This window comes from Haemorhous mexicanus, chromosome 1, assembly GCF_027477595.1.
Source record: "Haemorhous mexicanus isolate bHaeMex1 chromosome 1, bHaeMex1.pri, whole genome shotgun sequence".
Lineage (NCBI taxonomy): Eukaryota > Metazoa > Chordata > Aves > Passeriformes > Fringillidae > Haemorhous > Haemorhous mexicanus.
Window position 1 is genome coordinate 112,140,954 of NC_082341.1, and position 16,393 is coordinate 112,157,346.

The window sequence follows — 16,393 nt, forward strand, 5'->3', positions numbered from 1 at the left end:
GTGACTCCTCTGGCTACCAACATGCCAACAGTGTGAGTAAGAAATTGCTAAGACAGACAAATAAAAGAAACAAGTAAACCCAGAAAATAGTGAATATCACTCTCAAGCACACATTGCTTTTCAGTGGGCCAGCAAATTTGCTTCTACAATTACATTTGTTTCAATACCTACCTTTGAGAAAAACAACCTGTTTTACTGAGCAGTGTACAGATCCTGATACAATGGGATTCCAGTTCTTGGTGGTTCTTTAGGTAATATAATAGCAGTAATAATAATGCTACTTTCTGAGGAAAAAGACAAGACACAAAGCACACTCACACGTAATGGTAAACTGAATTTATTTCCTTTTGGAAAACAATTCCAGTAATCTCCAGGTTCAGACCGCAGAGTAAACATTAATAACAGTAACATACAGGTTAGTTCAACTGATTCAAGAATTTGGCCATGTGAAATCATTAAGGAAAGTCTTGAACACTCAAAGCTTCAAATGGTATCCAGGAAAAAAAATTCTTTGACAAACTACATAACAACTATTGCATATATGGTAATGCTATCTGTCATATCGCAAGGCTTACAAATATATATACGGGCCTTATTCAACTGTGGGTTCCTGCTCTGTGAGAAAGAGTCTCTTCATATTTTTTGCAAGAATCTTCAGCAATAAAAAATAGTCTTAGATTCATCCGTTTGTATACCAAAAGAGAGATTTCTGGACTGAAGTTTAAACGAAAGGGAGGCCAAACAGAGCTGCAATGGAACATAGCTATTACTTTCTCCCTCCTCCTTGAAAATGACATTTTTTCTTAAGCTATTTTTTTTCTCCTCACACAGTATTATTATTATTTGTATCTTTCCTGAATAGGGCCCAAGTCCACTTGTCTTTATAAGACCATTTTAGTATCAGACAACATAATACATGTGCAACACTTTATATACAGGAAGTCTATCCGGTGCTCAAAAGTTCAAACACATGAACATCCAACAGTTTCGATAATACAAGTTTTATGGTACAATACAATGATTCTGAATAATATACATTAACAATGAAAGTTTCGTGCAAAGAGTAAAATGTGTTCCCTTTTTGTGCCACAAAGAATTCTCTGGAAGAGACGCGCCTTGCACTAACTGCTGTGCTGGGTCATCGTATGATTCTGCAACAAAAACAAAAGAAACAACTTAGTCACAGGACAGGCATTTCTGTGTGAAAGAAGGATGCAAAAACAATTTTCCCAACAAATCTTGTAAAATGATGGGGTGGATAAAGAGAATATTCTTGACCCCTGCTTGTTTAAACTAGCCAGAAACAGCATAATTATGGAAGAGAGTTCTCCCCAGCTGTTTCACACCAGTATCCTTTACATGTGCCACAAGAAGGGCAACGCACTCTCTGCAGATAGGGTGTGGGCTGACCTGCCCCAGTGAAATTGCAGACCAGGTCAGTGATCCTGGTGTCTGCTTACACATGGCTCATGGTTTATGCATTGCAAAAATGAGAAGAGCATTTGCCATAAGTCTTATGCTAACTGGCCTGTACTTCCTACACTGTGGCACTTCTTCAAATGCACTCCTGCGGTAAAACCTATTTCCCCCAGATGGTAAGAGAAACTCTGCTAGACAGCTCAGAGACTGATGAGAAAACAGGAGGGGCTGGCACAGCCTGCCCTTTGGCCACCAAAACCCACAGGTATTTTTCTTCAGGTGAACGCAGTGCCTTATGTGTAGTAATACACCATGGACTTTGGAGTCCTAAATTCTCCTTTCCTGTACAAGTAATCAACGAGCAAATTCCAGTTTCACCCTCTTTCCTCCTCACCCCTCAAACCAAGGTGACCACTTTCAGAAAGATGCTATTGTGCTGCTTGTACTGGATCAGATCTTTCACAAGCATTGACCCAAGAGCAAGGGACCAATCCAATACATCTTACGTTTTCTACAATGTACATTGGATCCACAGATAACTAGAAAATGTCTGTGAATGCTACCTCTCGGACAACAGGGCAGCCACTGATTAGTGATGAATTTTCCCCTTAGTAATCGGGGCCAGATTTGGGCCAGTGACCCAGAGGGCAGGGGTGTCACATCCCATGATTTGCTCCCAGCACATCCAGACCCTTCACTCCACTTTATTAAGTTAATCTGTCTTTAAACCTCTTTGGGCTAACGCACTCTAGGATGAACCTGTTCCCACAAGACAGTCATCATTTACAACAAAGTGAACATCTACTGAACCATACCCTCCAGAGCCACCCATGAAAGGGCACTTGAAAACAGCCTCAGTGAAAAGAATGTGAAATACAGCGTGACTGCAGACCAGCCTAAAAATCCTCTCTCCCATCCTCCTTCACTCGTCCCTAAACTGTGCACGCACACAAATAATAGTTCATGGGACATTTGGCAAGGAAAGGATCTTACAGTAAGACTGAGGAATTTTTAATGTAGTGCCATTCTCAAGATTAAAGGAAAATGACCCAGTGACACTCAAAGATGCAATTTCCAGATGTGAATACAAAATGATTTAATGCTGATGGCAGGAATTCCAGACTGTCCAAGGCCAAAGAGTGTTAAAAAAATACGCTCCACCACTTGATTTCATCTAGTTCCTCATCCTTCCCATAAAATCATTTCAAAATGCTGTAAAGCACTAACAATAGATGCAGCCAAAAATGTTGCCTGGTCACAGGTAATGGGCTCTGACTTTAAAGCACAAAAGCAAGGAAATTAAGAGTTAAGTCTGACAGTCAATCCTTTTGTCATCCTGTTGTGTCCATTTATTGCAGCACTTACAGCATAACACCACAGGCTTATTGGAGACCCTGCAGTACCTAGAAACAACAGGACAAGTTAAATATGGGGTGGCAGCCTGAATTCTGATTTTCTTCTCTGCTTCTGAGCAGGTGAAGTAACATACCAATTGTTACATTGCAGACAGATATTTGGGGGGGGTCTTTTGTTTCTAGTCTACTGAGAGTAAGCACGTCAGTCATGCCCATTTTTTATTTCTTTTCACTAAGTGAAAAATGCATAATCAGTATGAAGCTGGATGAACGGTTGCATATGAAGCAGTCAAAAGGTGTTTTAAAATTGCAGCCGTAACTCTGGCTGCAATGACATTTTTGATTAAAAAATAAAAATGCCCAAATATGAAGAAGACAAATAAAACACAGCATAAGGACTGACTTGCCCCAGCTCTCAGTGTCCCTGACTCCTGTGCCCTGGTGTAAAATGAGATTCTCTGGAGATAATGAAGAAATAATAGAAAAAAGCCAAACAAACGTTGCAGAGAAGGATGAGACAGGGCAGGATAGGAACATGAGGAAATGCTTTGAACAGTTTAGGCCTTAAAAAGGCAACAATATGTGTTGTAAACAGTCAAAACAAAACACGGTTTCCAAAGTAATTAAGGCTCCCCAAAGGTGAGGGACTAGGGAGAAATACCTATTTGGTTAAGCTGCAAAAAAATACAAAGTGGAAGCACTTCATGAACATAACACTGACAAGACAAGCAGGCAAAGGATGGGAGGGGAGAGATAAGAAAAGGAGGAAAATTCTGTAATCCTACAGAGAGTCATATTCCTCTCTACCAAAAGCCATCTATTGGAGACCCCATGTCTAAGTGACTGAAAATTGCAAACATTAATCCCAGTTATGAACTGTTGTTGTTTTTATGAGGGGTGTTGTGTTTAAAAATTTAGGGCAAAAATTCTCCTCTATTATCCACGCAGCAGATCTCGACTCTGCTGGTCTCCTTGCCTCGTGTGCAGCGAGCTCCCGCCTCCTCAGCAGTGGGAGAACAGGCACGCGGGGAGAGCGGAATTTGGAGCTCCCGCCAGCAGGGACGTGGCAGGGCCATGGGAGTGCAGCACACCCAGGGAGAGCACAATATTACACTTGAGATCCCCTGTGTGCCTCGGAGAGCACGCTGCCCTTCACTAAAGACACACCAGACATGCCTGAAACACACCTCCTCCAGAAATTTCAACTAGTTTGCCTGAGTTTGGAGCAGTTAGTACCTCCACTTGCCAAAGAGAAGTAATTTAGTGAAGTACGGGAGGTATCATATGCTCCCCTCCTTTGCCTCCCCCAAATCTGATTGTGCATTAGCACATCTGTTTAATTATGTGGTAGTCTCCCTACAAAGCAAAAATGTCAATTTCCTGCTTAGCCATGGAAAGGGGAAAATATTTTTTCACAATATAATCTTTCCTGGACTTCAGCAACAGCTGTGTTCCAATTTCCAAGAGCTGGGATCTCATGAGGAGACACTAGTTTGCAAATACAAATTCAAGCTTTGCATGCACAAAATGGAGGAATGGGGAAGCAGAAGGGGTGTGTGTGTCACTGCATTTGTTATCATGTGGACACAAACCAGGAAAACTCCTACATCCCCAATTTCTATGTCTCAGTGCTACCTGGAAAGCAGGTATATTACTTGGAAAAAATCTGAATTCAGTATTTTTCACAAGCAAAAGAAACTCTTTAAGTGCATTTGCCCTATTCCTAGAAATAATTATTTTTGATAATTATTTTGGATCCAGAATCCCAACTGTTATGTGACCTACTATAAAATTACATGCCACCACTTTTCTGGATGAAAATGCTTTGAGATATCCCTGTTGCTAGTGTTAAGGACTCGAAAACACACCAAGAATTTCAAGATAATACTGTGTGGAAGAGTCTCCTTGGCAAACAAATTAAAAAAGGTTTCTTTGCAGAAAGACTGGAGACAAAAGAGGTGATAATACCTATTGTTTGGTGCATGCCTTTGTGTTTCGGAGGGAACATGAGAAGAAATAGCCCACATAAATAAAGTTTATAATAAAGTTCCCACCCACAGCATCAAAATTAACGAAGAAAAAAATACCCACAGATAGCCACAGACTCAGTGGCCCATTAGAATCCTTAATGCAAACTGTGGTTTCATTCAATTTAAATGGGACTTCTCTATTTTATGAGCAGATGAACCAAGACATGGCTGTACCTGACAAACAGTGCAAAGAGGGTACACGTGAAGAGGCATAAAGATGAAATGTAGGTGCATTATTTCAACAGATGGTAACAGTACCACAGCAGCATGTTATTTTTTCCTTAGTTCAAGAACACAAACATGAGTAATCAATCATCACTGATTAAGTAATTATGGTACCCTACATGCTATCACTTATCTGGAATCCTTTATCTGTGTACATTACAGACCATCTTGTATTTTTTTGCATTCAGAAAAATAAAAATCCACCCCACTGCACTGCAATCCAGCTCCAGGTTGTAAAACAGAATTCTACATTACTATCAACCTTTAAGCGCTACAATTTACTCTTTTTTTTAACAAAAGCAATTGGTTTCCAACAGTCTGGATAATAAGTCTTTTGACCTGCATTCTTCTTTGACCCATTAAGGTCACCCCTGCGCTCGGGCATATAGCTGACTTAGGAAATGCCTGCAAGTCCTGCATTTCATCTCCTACCCACTCAAAATAAAGCTTTCTTTAAATGTGTCTGTACGGGTCCCCAAAGACCAGGGAGGCATCCCTGTAGTGGGCAATGGAGGGACAGAAGCTTCTGCCTTTATTAATGAATGCAGACCATTATGAGTCTGGCTGGCTCCTGCACTGTTCCCAGAAGCATATACTGTACGTGACTTAAAATGCTAGAATATTGACACAAAGCGAGCTGGGCACCCCTAAGGAAAATTACTCCTTGGATATAATGTAGGCTCGTAACAGCTATTAGAGTACAAAATAAAACCCTCCGGGATCAAACTGACATATACCGCATTCTACCTACTCCTCAAACATTAGAAGAATTTCTTTGTGAAGGCATTCTCAAGGACAGCATTAAACTGACTTTTGTAGCAATCTGCAACAGCTTTTTGGCTTACAGCTTTTAGTACTAAATCTCTAGTTTGAATCAATATAAGTACTATATCTACCACATTAATCAATACATTTGGTTCAATACACGTTCTATTAAATTATACTTTCTAATCAAGATTTTCTGCTTCTCTTCCCTTCTTTTTTTATTCCAACTTCTTATCCTGTACCACACTTTTCAAACTGCTGCAGCTAAGAAGAGGATGTTGGATTTTCCAGAACCAAAGGGGAAGAAAGAAGGCCTGTGGAAAGGCAAGCCTAGCAAAACCTAGCACAGGATCAACATAGTTTCCAGAACTTTGGTCCAATGCTCTATTACTCATCCTAGTTGCCACGACCTCTCATGCAGAAAGCTCTGTATTGGACACTGTTGGAATATTATACCATGTGGAAAGGCGAGGGAGCAGGGAAGGGGAGTATTAAGTGGTAACACCAAAACCAAATAAATGAAACTTATTCAGACTAAACTGTAAAAAAGGTAGCACAAAAGGTTATTTTTCACACTGTGTCTTCAGATTTGTGCTGCTTCAATATTGCAGCACAAAGTTTCCTGTCAAGGCTCCATTATATTGCGGAAGGATTCTTTCCTGGTAAACTGTAATATGATTATACTCAAGGAATGAATCAATGAGTTACTTAGATTTGTACAATACTAAGATTAAATACAAACTATAAATTAAGATGTAAAAAAATATTGTTTAGTCCAGGTCTTCGGGGATATGTGAAACACTGGGATAGAAGATGTCTCCAGCAATCTGAGTGATCTACACAGTTAGAATAAATGACTTTCCCACACCTGTGTTAGATTTGGTGGAATGTGGTTGTTCTTCATAAGAAGAGAATATGAAACACAATGTCAAAATGATAAACATGCATATTGCAGGCACGAATTTGCTACTCCTCGCTTACAGTCAGTTTCTCTTTTCCTATCTCCACACAATCACTGTGAACCTGCAGAAAAACTGTTGCATTTTCTTTTGACATTTAACATCATCTCACTCAGCTCACAATAGTGTCTTATAATATCTTCTAGATGACACTATGTCACTATTAAACAAAAAGGTGAAATAGCATAATAAAAGAGAAGAACAAGAATTCATACAATTTAAAGACAGAAAAGACCCAATAGGGCGTTTTCTCCACCCATCTTGCCAGTGTTGGATTATTGCCTATAGTGTAATTTCAAGTGTTTTGCCCAGTCCAATTTTAATTAGAGCTTCCAATGCTCCTCCTGGGAGACTATTTCACAGTTTCACAGACCTCAGGGTTAGTATTTTTTTCCTGATGCTCATCCCAGGAGAGGAAGAGGCTCAGCCAACCCCAAATCAGACATGAAACCAAATCTGCATAGTTAGGAGCTGGTTTCAGTGGAATATCTGGGCCGTTTTGAACCATCTGAAAACAGTAAACTTACTTTTAATGCCCCAACAAATTATGGCACTAGCTCCACTGCTGCTGCTGCAAGCAATTAAGAATATTCATTTATGTGGGTTTCTAAAGCTCAGTTGCTGTATAGGTAAAAAAAAAACAGTATAGGTGGGATCTGGGGTTTCTGTACTAAGGGTAAGGACTTCTGTAGTGCACTCCACCAAATGAATTAATTGAACGTTAGGGTCATGTCCAGGCTCATTCTCTGATTGTATAATCCTTAATTGTACTGACAGAGCATCTATGGACATTGTAAATATTTCTGTCTTTTTCACATATGTGAAATACAAAAATAGCAGCTTCAGTTGAAGTTTATTAACAAATGAGCTATTATTTCCCCTCTCAGACCCCACCCTTCCTTTCATAAAACACTAACTACAAGAAATTAACTTGAATTACTGTATCTGAAATGTCAGAACTAACAAATATTTCTGATATGTTTCACCCCACGAATTACAATGCCTCTGACACTAATATATATTCATATTTCAGTGGTCACACTTATGCTGAGTGAATGAGGGAGATAGAAAAGAGATTATGTCTAATAGTATTTCATAGGTGAAAAGTAGGAGATTGAATGGAGACTTGGAAGTTCTGGAGAGAACAGAAAAAGTCCAGGCAAAATGTCCCTGTCACCAGCATCTCCAGTACTTAGTGCAGCTGGCAGAGCAGGAGGACTAACAGCAAATTTATAAATACACTAAAGCAGGATTTTCATCCAGACCAAGTTTGCCCACCAGCACAGACCTAACAAAATACAGTCTCCAAAACTTCAGATTCCAAAGAAAATTGATCTGAACTAAACCAGAGCTATTTCCATAACAAGAAAGGGGACAAACCCCAAGAGAATCTGTGTTCCCATAAATACCATTTATGTGTGGTGAGTTGATGTTTACCAGCCTTTGAGAATCAGGTCTGTTCTCAGACATGTTTGCCAGTTAAGTGGTCATCTTAGGACAAGACTGACCACTGTTGACAATGATAATTTAGGAAAGTCTACACTGAATTGCAGTCATTCATATAAATTAATTCACCTAAGCTATGTGATTTGATATTATGTTAATGTTTCCGAAATAGCATGACTGCTAATCAGATTTTATTCTTTATCATATTTATGTAAAACTCTCAGTGTTCTGGTTTTTCCACTCAGCATTTCCAGCTGGGCCAGAGAAAAACTACCTGTAAAAAAATTTCAAATTGAAGAGCATGTTCTCAGGGATGCAAACTTAAAATTAAAACCAAACCCAAACCAAACTTAAGCCCCTGATACCTATTTTTCTTCAGAGACTTCCAGTAAGTCACTAGTAAAATGTCAATGATTCCTTTTGGATTCATTACTATATGTGAGTGCATATATCACAGATTTGTTGTATGGAAAAGAATGACATATATTCCTGGGAACAGCAAATAAGACTTTCATCGTTGCCAGTAGAAGAGAACAGACACAAACACCAATGCCTGTTCACCATCCTTGCACCTTCCTCATTATGAGTGTTGGCAGGGGGCTCCCAGCTAAGCCTCTGACATAAATCAGAGTAGCTCGAAGGCTGTTTTAACCTATGGTGCCAGGCATTCGCCTCCCATAAGCCTGCCTCACCCTGTCTGCTGCTCATTGAAATGCAGTGAAACTTGAAACAATGTCTTCCATTTCAGGCAAGATGTGCCCGGCTGCATGGGAAAGGAGCATGCATTACCCGTAAAAGAGAAAGCAATGGGGAGAGGGGGCAAGAGTCAGGGCATGCTCATAACAATTCTTCAAAACTGGGAAACCTTTTATATAGCAAAGGGGCTGTCCTGATAACCAGGATCCAGGTCTAAGTCTTGTCTGTAGGAAAAAAGGGCCTTTGTGATACAGCAAATGTTTGAAATTAATACACGAGAATTCTTTTCCAACAAGAAAATTGTTCATTAAGTGGGAATAAAAGCTGAAACAAAAAAGGCAGAGGGAGGCACTTCTGAGAAATATATCAAAAGTCTTATTACTTTAGAATATGGTTATGGTTACCCTGGTATAAATTAAGAAAAGCTCCACTGAAATCAAGGGAGTTTCAAGACAGGAACAAACAAGAATACAGCCAGGCTAAATAAAACTGAGTATTGCTCATATACTGATCGATTCTTGCACACCCTCTGCAGAGGCCACAGCCAGAGGTCTCTTCACCCTGTCAGACCCAGCAAGCCAAACCCAAAGTTGAACAAATACAGGTTTGTCTGCAGCTATTGTACAACAGAGTAACAGGGGACACCAAGCCTTGATAGGCAATACTGCCTAATAAGATATTCAGGGATTAACTCAGTGTTTTGACAAGACACGTGTTCATGGGCTAGTTGTTGCTCTGCTTTAATATTTTTTCTTTGCTATGTTTAATTTATCATGCTGGTGCTTTCTAAACTACAACATCTGTAAACAAGTTTAAGTTTGACTGACCTCCCCTTTTACATCCACAGGCAGAATTTCTACTTTGTGCTCTGATTTCAGATACCTTAAAGACAAATAAATCTGTGGGGGAGAGAGAGGTAATAAACCTGTACAACAAAAACAAACCCCTTTGTCTGACAATATGTGATCATCTTATGTGAATACAAATTTGCCTAGCTGTGAGTGAGGAACTGGCTCCTGGAACTGGAGCTGTGCTATGCACAGATTCCTTTATAGGTCAAACCCAATTAAACAAACTACTACTAAATATTTAACAGCTCAGTGCATTAATTAGTGACAAATAATGGAAGCTTAAACTGATAATTGCACAAAAATGTCCTGTTGGAAACATTACATGTTCCTTTTACTCCTCCTCTTTCTCTCATACTCAATGAATCCTGATCCTTTTCAAGGATTAAATTGACAAATGAATCTGGATTTTACGCATATCTATTTGGTCTGCAATGAAGTTTTCTATGACTTGCAAAAAGGAATTTTCCAAGGGGAATTCTTTTTCTCAAATTTCCATTTTGGGTTCTGTGCTTTTAAGCAGAGTAATTGCTAAAACATGAATTGATTTCAAATCTCCAACCAACCTGCAAGTCCAGAATTCAAGCTCCTGTCCATAGGATTCAAAAGGTCACCCAATTAAAATGGGGAAGCACACAGAGCTGTGATTTATATGCAAAGGGCAACCTTTAAAACAATGATACTTTCCAGTTTTCCACAGGTGCATGTACAAGAATCTCTTTGAACAAAATTACAAGTGAAATTACAAGTTTCTTGATACAGCCTGAAAGAAAAGTAACTTGTCTGCACTCCTGTTATACAGACAGACACATCGCATACTCGTATCGATCTCTGAGTTCACCTCCCTACCTCCCTGACATAACACTGGGTATTGTGCTTACCAGGTGACATGGGGACAGCCTGGAATCTGGATTCTGCACACATTGCCAGCTGGTGCGTGGGGCCTTGTACAACAGCACCTGGCACACTGGAGGTTGTGGATCAGCCCAAGATTAACTCACAGTGGCCAACATTTTTGCTTAGTTGAAAGCAAACCCTGAACAAACCAGCAAACTTTCCTTTCACATGTGGAAATCATATTTGGAAGTTATCCATCCATACATACACCCAGTTAAGAGAATGCAGAAATGGATGGGAGCCTATGTTGGATCCTGAAATCAGGAATGCAAATGGAAATTTGTCCCCTTGTCCATAGTATGCCAATTTTAGACTGTGTAGGATAGAAAAAGAAAAGCTATGGCGCTCTGCTAGCCCTCCTCCTCTTCTAAAAGCTCCAAACTCAGTTGCACATTGGTGCATCTTTTTCCTTCAAGACAGTTTGCAAGGCAAGCCAGATTGAGCAGATTTGATGGTAACAGCCAAGGATTTCTGAGCTGATAAGCAGAGGCCCCCATGGATTTTGCGCTCTGACTTCCTTCACAACCGGTTACTGTGCCAGCCCATCTTGGACATCTTACAGTCCTTATTCCTACAGCTCTTCAAACCAGGAATAGCAGGAGCTGGGACAGTGCTTATGTGGCACACTTGGTGTGTATGTGAATTACAAATCTACTGCTTGGAAAGGAAACTAAGGACATTTTTTATCCCTTCATAGCTGGTGATTAGTTAGACAGCTAAGAACCCTATGTTGAAATGTTTTGTTCTTAGAACAACTTCATCTGAGTTTCCCCCTTATAAGAAACTCCATGTTTTAAAAGGTGACTTTTAGAGAGACCAGAATGCTATTTTTGCCCTTTATAACAAAGTCATTCTCTAAATTTTGTGAGGACACACACTGTAAATCAATAAATCTGGAGCATTTACTAACATGTGGTACCAGGACAAGAAAATTTCTTGTTTGTCATTGTGGTTGTTGGTTGTAAAATGCAGTTTGACTTCTCTATTGTCTTCTGTTTTCTCGTTTGGTTTATTTCAATTGCATTTGTGTAAAAGAAGTGTGAAATGTGACCACAGCTAAATGGGAGGAATTTTACTCTCACTTTCTCCGGTTTACAGAACCTTAAAAAATGGGGAAGGCAGTAAAGTCCAATTCCTACAATGTAATACTCCTCCCCCAAAAGAGAAGTACTACACAAAGAAGCATCCTTTCATGCCTTTTTCCTTCCTCTCTGTGTGAGATGATGTATCCTCCTAGCAAATGTCATTCTCTGAGGCTGGTCATTCTGTTTCCTGTCAGACAGCTGGCCAGTGACACGTTGCAAGTCAGACATGTCATTAGGTCCTGCCTTGACCCGGTACTGACAGTTGAAGAAATGCCCCCACCCCTCATCTCTGGCTTTGGCTTGTGGTGCTGGGTACTCCTGTCTCCTTGCTATCTCCTGCCAGGGGATCCAGCCTCCTGCAGCTGCTGCTTTCACCCCTCATTGCCCATTAGGACTGGCTTTAGTGTGGCAATCTTTGGATCGAGTGAAAAGAATCACATTTATGAGGAAAATAACTGGAGACAACACTCATTTGCTGTCTACATTTAGTGCCAAGGTATCTGAAACAGAGAACTTTAATTCCTTCACAAAAAGATGTGCTGTAGCTATGGTGAGGCTAATCTATAACCCTCACGATCTTATGTAATTTGCTACTCCAAGTTAATTTTCATTCATCAAAATAAAACCCACCTAATATAAATAACCCTTTAAAGTATTAGCTTGAACCCAGAAAAAAAATAAAAAGTAAAATCTTTGCAATTGGAGGTCAATTCATCATACCACAGTGTACACTTACATAAATTCAAAAGTTAGCTATAAACAAGTATCCACAGCAATAGTGCCATGCATAAAGGGGCAGGCAACAGGAGGCCTGCTTTCTAATAAGCCCTCAAAGGAACCTGCCACACAGAAGTGGCACTTATTCTAATTTAAAGCTCTCACAGTTACTTTACCATGGCAAAATTTATAAACTAATAACTTTAATAAACAGACTGGCATTCCAAACAAAAACCCTCACAGCAGTTCAGGCCTGCAGAGAAAACAGCTTTCTTAGAAAGGTACTCTCTTCAACAGTGAGATAAAACATTTGTTTGTTGGCTACTCTTACAGTCCCTGTTGTTCAGTAACAATTCTGCACCATTCCATCTGTACTGCCATTTCACTGTGGTCTGTAGTCTATTGTCCCCACAAATCTTTTTAGCATTCTAAGGAATATTACACACCTGTATATTTGTGTCCTGGTCAGCTCAAACAGAGAAATACTTCTGGATTTGAAAGAGCCTACTTTGGGTCTGTGACCTCCTTAAACTGTGATTAAATAGTCAGGGCAATTTGCGTTCACAGTAGCAGTTTAAAAACATATTTAATATTTGCATTTAAAGCTCACATTCTTTCTCATCTCTATTAGTTTTGATTCTCAGTAACTGATAAAAATTACAAAAATTATACTGTTCTTCATTTACATACACAAGAAAAAGAAAATCAGAAAGCAATAATAAGGGATAAGCAAGAAATTACAGAAATGTCTGTAATACTTGCATAATGGATTTTTTTTTTTTTTAATATCCTAAAACCACATCACTTTGTACAAAGTTCCTTTTCAAATCAAAGCGATACTAAAGTAAAACAACTGCAGGCAAAATTTCTAAGACACAACACAGTTTGTGTTAGAACGCTCATCACTTCAGGCTGACCTGTCAAAGTATCTTGGGAAACATGGTAAAAAAGACAAATCTGCAAGTTCCTAAGAAACTTTGAATGATAAGAACTGTGTGTTGCTCACAAACCACAGAATGCTGAGCTGTACTGGCGCCTACAGCAGATGTCCACCCCTTCTTACTGCTTCTAGGCACACCTGCTCAGGCTGTGCTCCTGAGAGCATTGAGGGGGAGCCAGCATCAAGAAGCTTTTACAGAACAAAGCAAAGAAAAAGTTTCTGCTTGGATGAGTGATGTACAATTGAAAGATCAGAATTTAGTAGTGAACACAGACACCTGCTGTCAGCAATAGAGCTATGTCATAAATTTGATATGGGTGAAGTTCGCAAAGCGACATTTTTGGACTTTGACAGGCAATTTCTGTCGCCTGCATTTTCAGGACATTCTCAGCATCTAGCAGAATCCACCCCTGCCTCCAGCCCACTTCCTTGGGGGACCCAGTGTTGTCTCAAGAAGCCTCTTTTTAGGCATTAGAAATTAAGATTTTGGCCACAAGCCTTGTTTTTCCAGAAAAAACTGCATTGTCAAGGCAATCTACAAACTCACCAGAGAGTAATTTCTAAGGGTTTTTGAAATACCTCTTTTCACACATTTATTTCCCTATTAAGTTCTGCACAAGACTCTGACATCGGTAGAGACTTACAATTCTCTGCTAAATTCTGCGCATTTTCAGATTAATTCCTACATGTTCACTGTATATTATTGTAAATCCATGTGGCCTAACTATTCAAATCATGTGCTACCATAGTTCTCAGTGCATGTTAAAGCATTCCTAACACTGCCCAAACTTATGCCAGCTCATAATAGCCCCATGGGATTGTTATACCAATTAAAAATCCCTGGAATTCATTGGAGTCTGAGACATGCCTGTGAGGACCAAAAGGGAGTGATACAGAACCAGCTTGAAAAATAAACAGGATTTGCTGTGTACTGAGGGAATCCTTGGCTGTCTGACTAAGGTACCTTTTATACTGGCAGGGGATGCAAATTGGAGCCTGAGGATCTGCACTTTCATTTTCAAAGCTCTTTGCAAACATCAACCACTTCACCTTCACACCATTGCTTCAAGGGAAGTAAATATGTACAGTTCCAGCATCTTCTGTTTTCTGGAGGTGCAAAGAAGCACAGGGCATTTTTACAATCTCTGCTCAGGCAAAAAAGGGAGCTTTTGACAACCTCTTCCTTTGTGGGCAAATGAGTTTCTCAGGGCCACGGAGGGAACTGGTGGCAGAACAGGGTTTACTGGAAAAATCCTGCTATCCAGCCTGGTACTGAGTCCACCCTGCCTAACCTGCAACACACCAAAGCAACTTGTAGAATGCTAGCCATACACTGCTTCAATGTAGAGGACAGATTACTGCATGTCACTCTCCATAATCTCTCCTGTAAGAGGAATTCTACATATTTCCAGGGGACCTCCCCCTTTGCTTCCTCCCCCTCAGATGGCGGCAAGGTTAGAGACAAGTTGTTTTCCCAAGGCTGATATTAAAAATGGCTCTGTGTTTTGCTAAACATTCCTCTGAAGCATGGGCAGCACGAGTATGTGTGTGTGTGCGTGTGTGTGTGTGTGTGGATGGGTGTGTGTGTGTCTGAAAAGGACCCCAATGAAAGGAAGGAATGAGAGATGCTAAACAATGCTGTGCAAAGTTGCAAACTGTTCGGCTACAGGCCAGAAAATGAATCCAATTTTTCATTCTGTCATTATAAATATTTCAGTGCAAATGGTACTGATTTTCTGCAACTGTGGTTAAGCAAAGGGCCTCCGAGTGAATATTTAAGGGGGAAAAAAAAAGAGAAGAAGAAAAAGAGGGAAGGGAAAAAAAGAAAAATAAGAGGGAGGGGGGAAATTAAGGTTAGCAACCAATTAATTTCAAACTTTCAGTGTAAAAGATTCTGGGAAAAATTCTACAGTGATGCAGCGTGTGACTCGAAGGAGGGAAAAAAACATTTACTCTGCTCTTCTTCTGACAGTTTCTCATAAAATATCTGCAGTCCATCTATCTTTTAGTACTCCAGGCTCCTCTGGAGAGCAGAAAATAGTAGTTTAAAGCTCACTTCAGTGCCAGTCTGCGGGAGATTGCTTTCCACAGGACCCCTGCTGATGGAGGCCTAGGGGAAGAGGCCCAGGAGTTATTCAATCAGTCCAAGGCTCTGGGGCGGCCAGGGCTCCTTTGAGGGCTGATTATAAAGCTGCCCTCCTGTTGCCTGCCTCTGAACAGAACGAAATGAGCAGCCTCTTGCTGAGCAGATTCTGCAAGAAGGAATTTCACCTGTCATGGAGTTTGTCAGAATTTCAAGATTTATCTTGGTGCAAAATTAATAAAATACCAACTAGGATTTCAGCCTGACTACTCAGCTGTGTCATCTCAAAGTGATCTTTCACCTAAGAAAACCTGGACACAGAGCTACTGAAGTCATTCTTGCCCTACTTTTGCTCAGGAGCTTTGGTGGATGCTACAACTGAATAATAAAATGATTAGAGGTGGATTTCCTGACAATTACACCCAACGTCAAGCGCCGGGTGGGTGCTACCGTCCTAGCGTGTGACCTTCCGCCTTACCTCTGTGGTTACTAAATCTCCCTGGAATATGCTGAAATCTGAAATAGAAAAAGATCATTTCTGCAGTTTATAACCTAGCAGGTCCCTTATGGCAGCACATCTGTTAAGTTCATACACTGGTATTCCAGGTCTGGATTTGATTTATAAGTTTTAAAGGAATACAAACAACAGACTACATGAGATTACATCCAGTGAAACACTGCAAATTAATATTGCCGTGACAGTCAAGTACATGGTCTTTTAACCATATTCTGAGTTTAATGTTGTGGTAAAGTGCCAGGTTGATAAAGCATCATCTAAATCTCTGTGAGCTGAGTGCAGTTCTTTCGAAGCTAGACAGCCTCACCAGTCTTCTGACAGTGCCTTACAGCAATAATAATAATAAAAAATCTTCATACGCTACCTGTTTAGTTAAGACTGTACTAGCTTACAGCACTAGGTCACATGAAT

At 40.1% G+C, this 16,393-nt stretch overlaps 1 protein-coding gene across 15 annotated transcripts in view; it reads right to left on the bottom strand.

Moving 5' to 3' along the window:
• Positions 1-321: 321 nt before the first annotated feature.
• Positions 322-16,393, bottom strand: part of ZNF521 (zinc finger protein 521) — a 229,990-nt gene continuing 213,918 nt past the window's right edge. For all 15 annotated transcript variants that reach the window (XM_059859585.1, XM_059859576.1, XM_059859567.1 and 12 more), the window contains one exon: positions 322-1,151. In XM_059859585.1, coding sequence (XP_059715568.1) covers positions 1,122-1,151 — 30 coding nt within the window. In that variant the 3' untranslated portion in view covers positions 322-1,121. The remainder of the gene's footprint in view (positions 1,152-16,393) is intronic.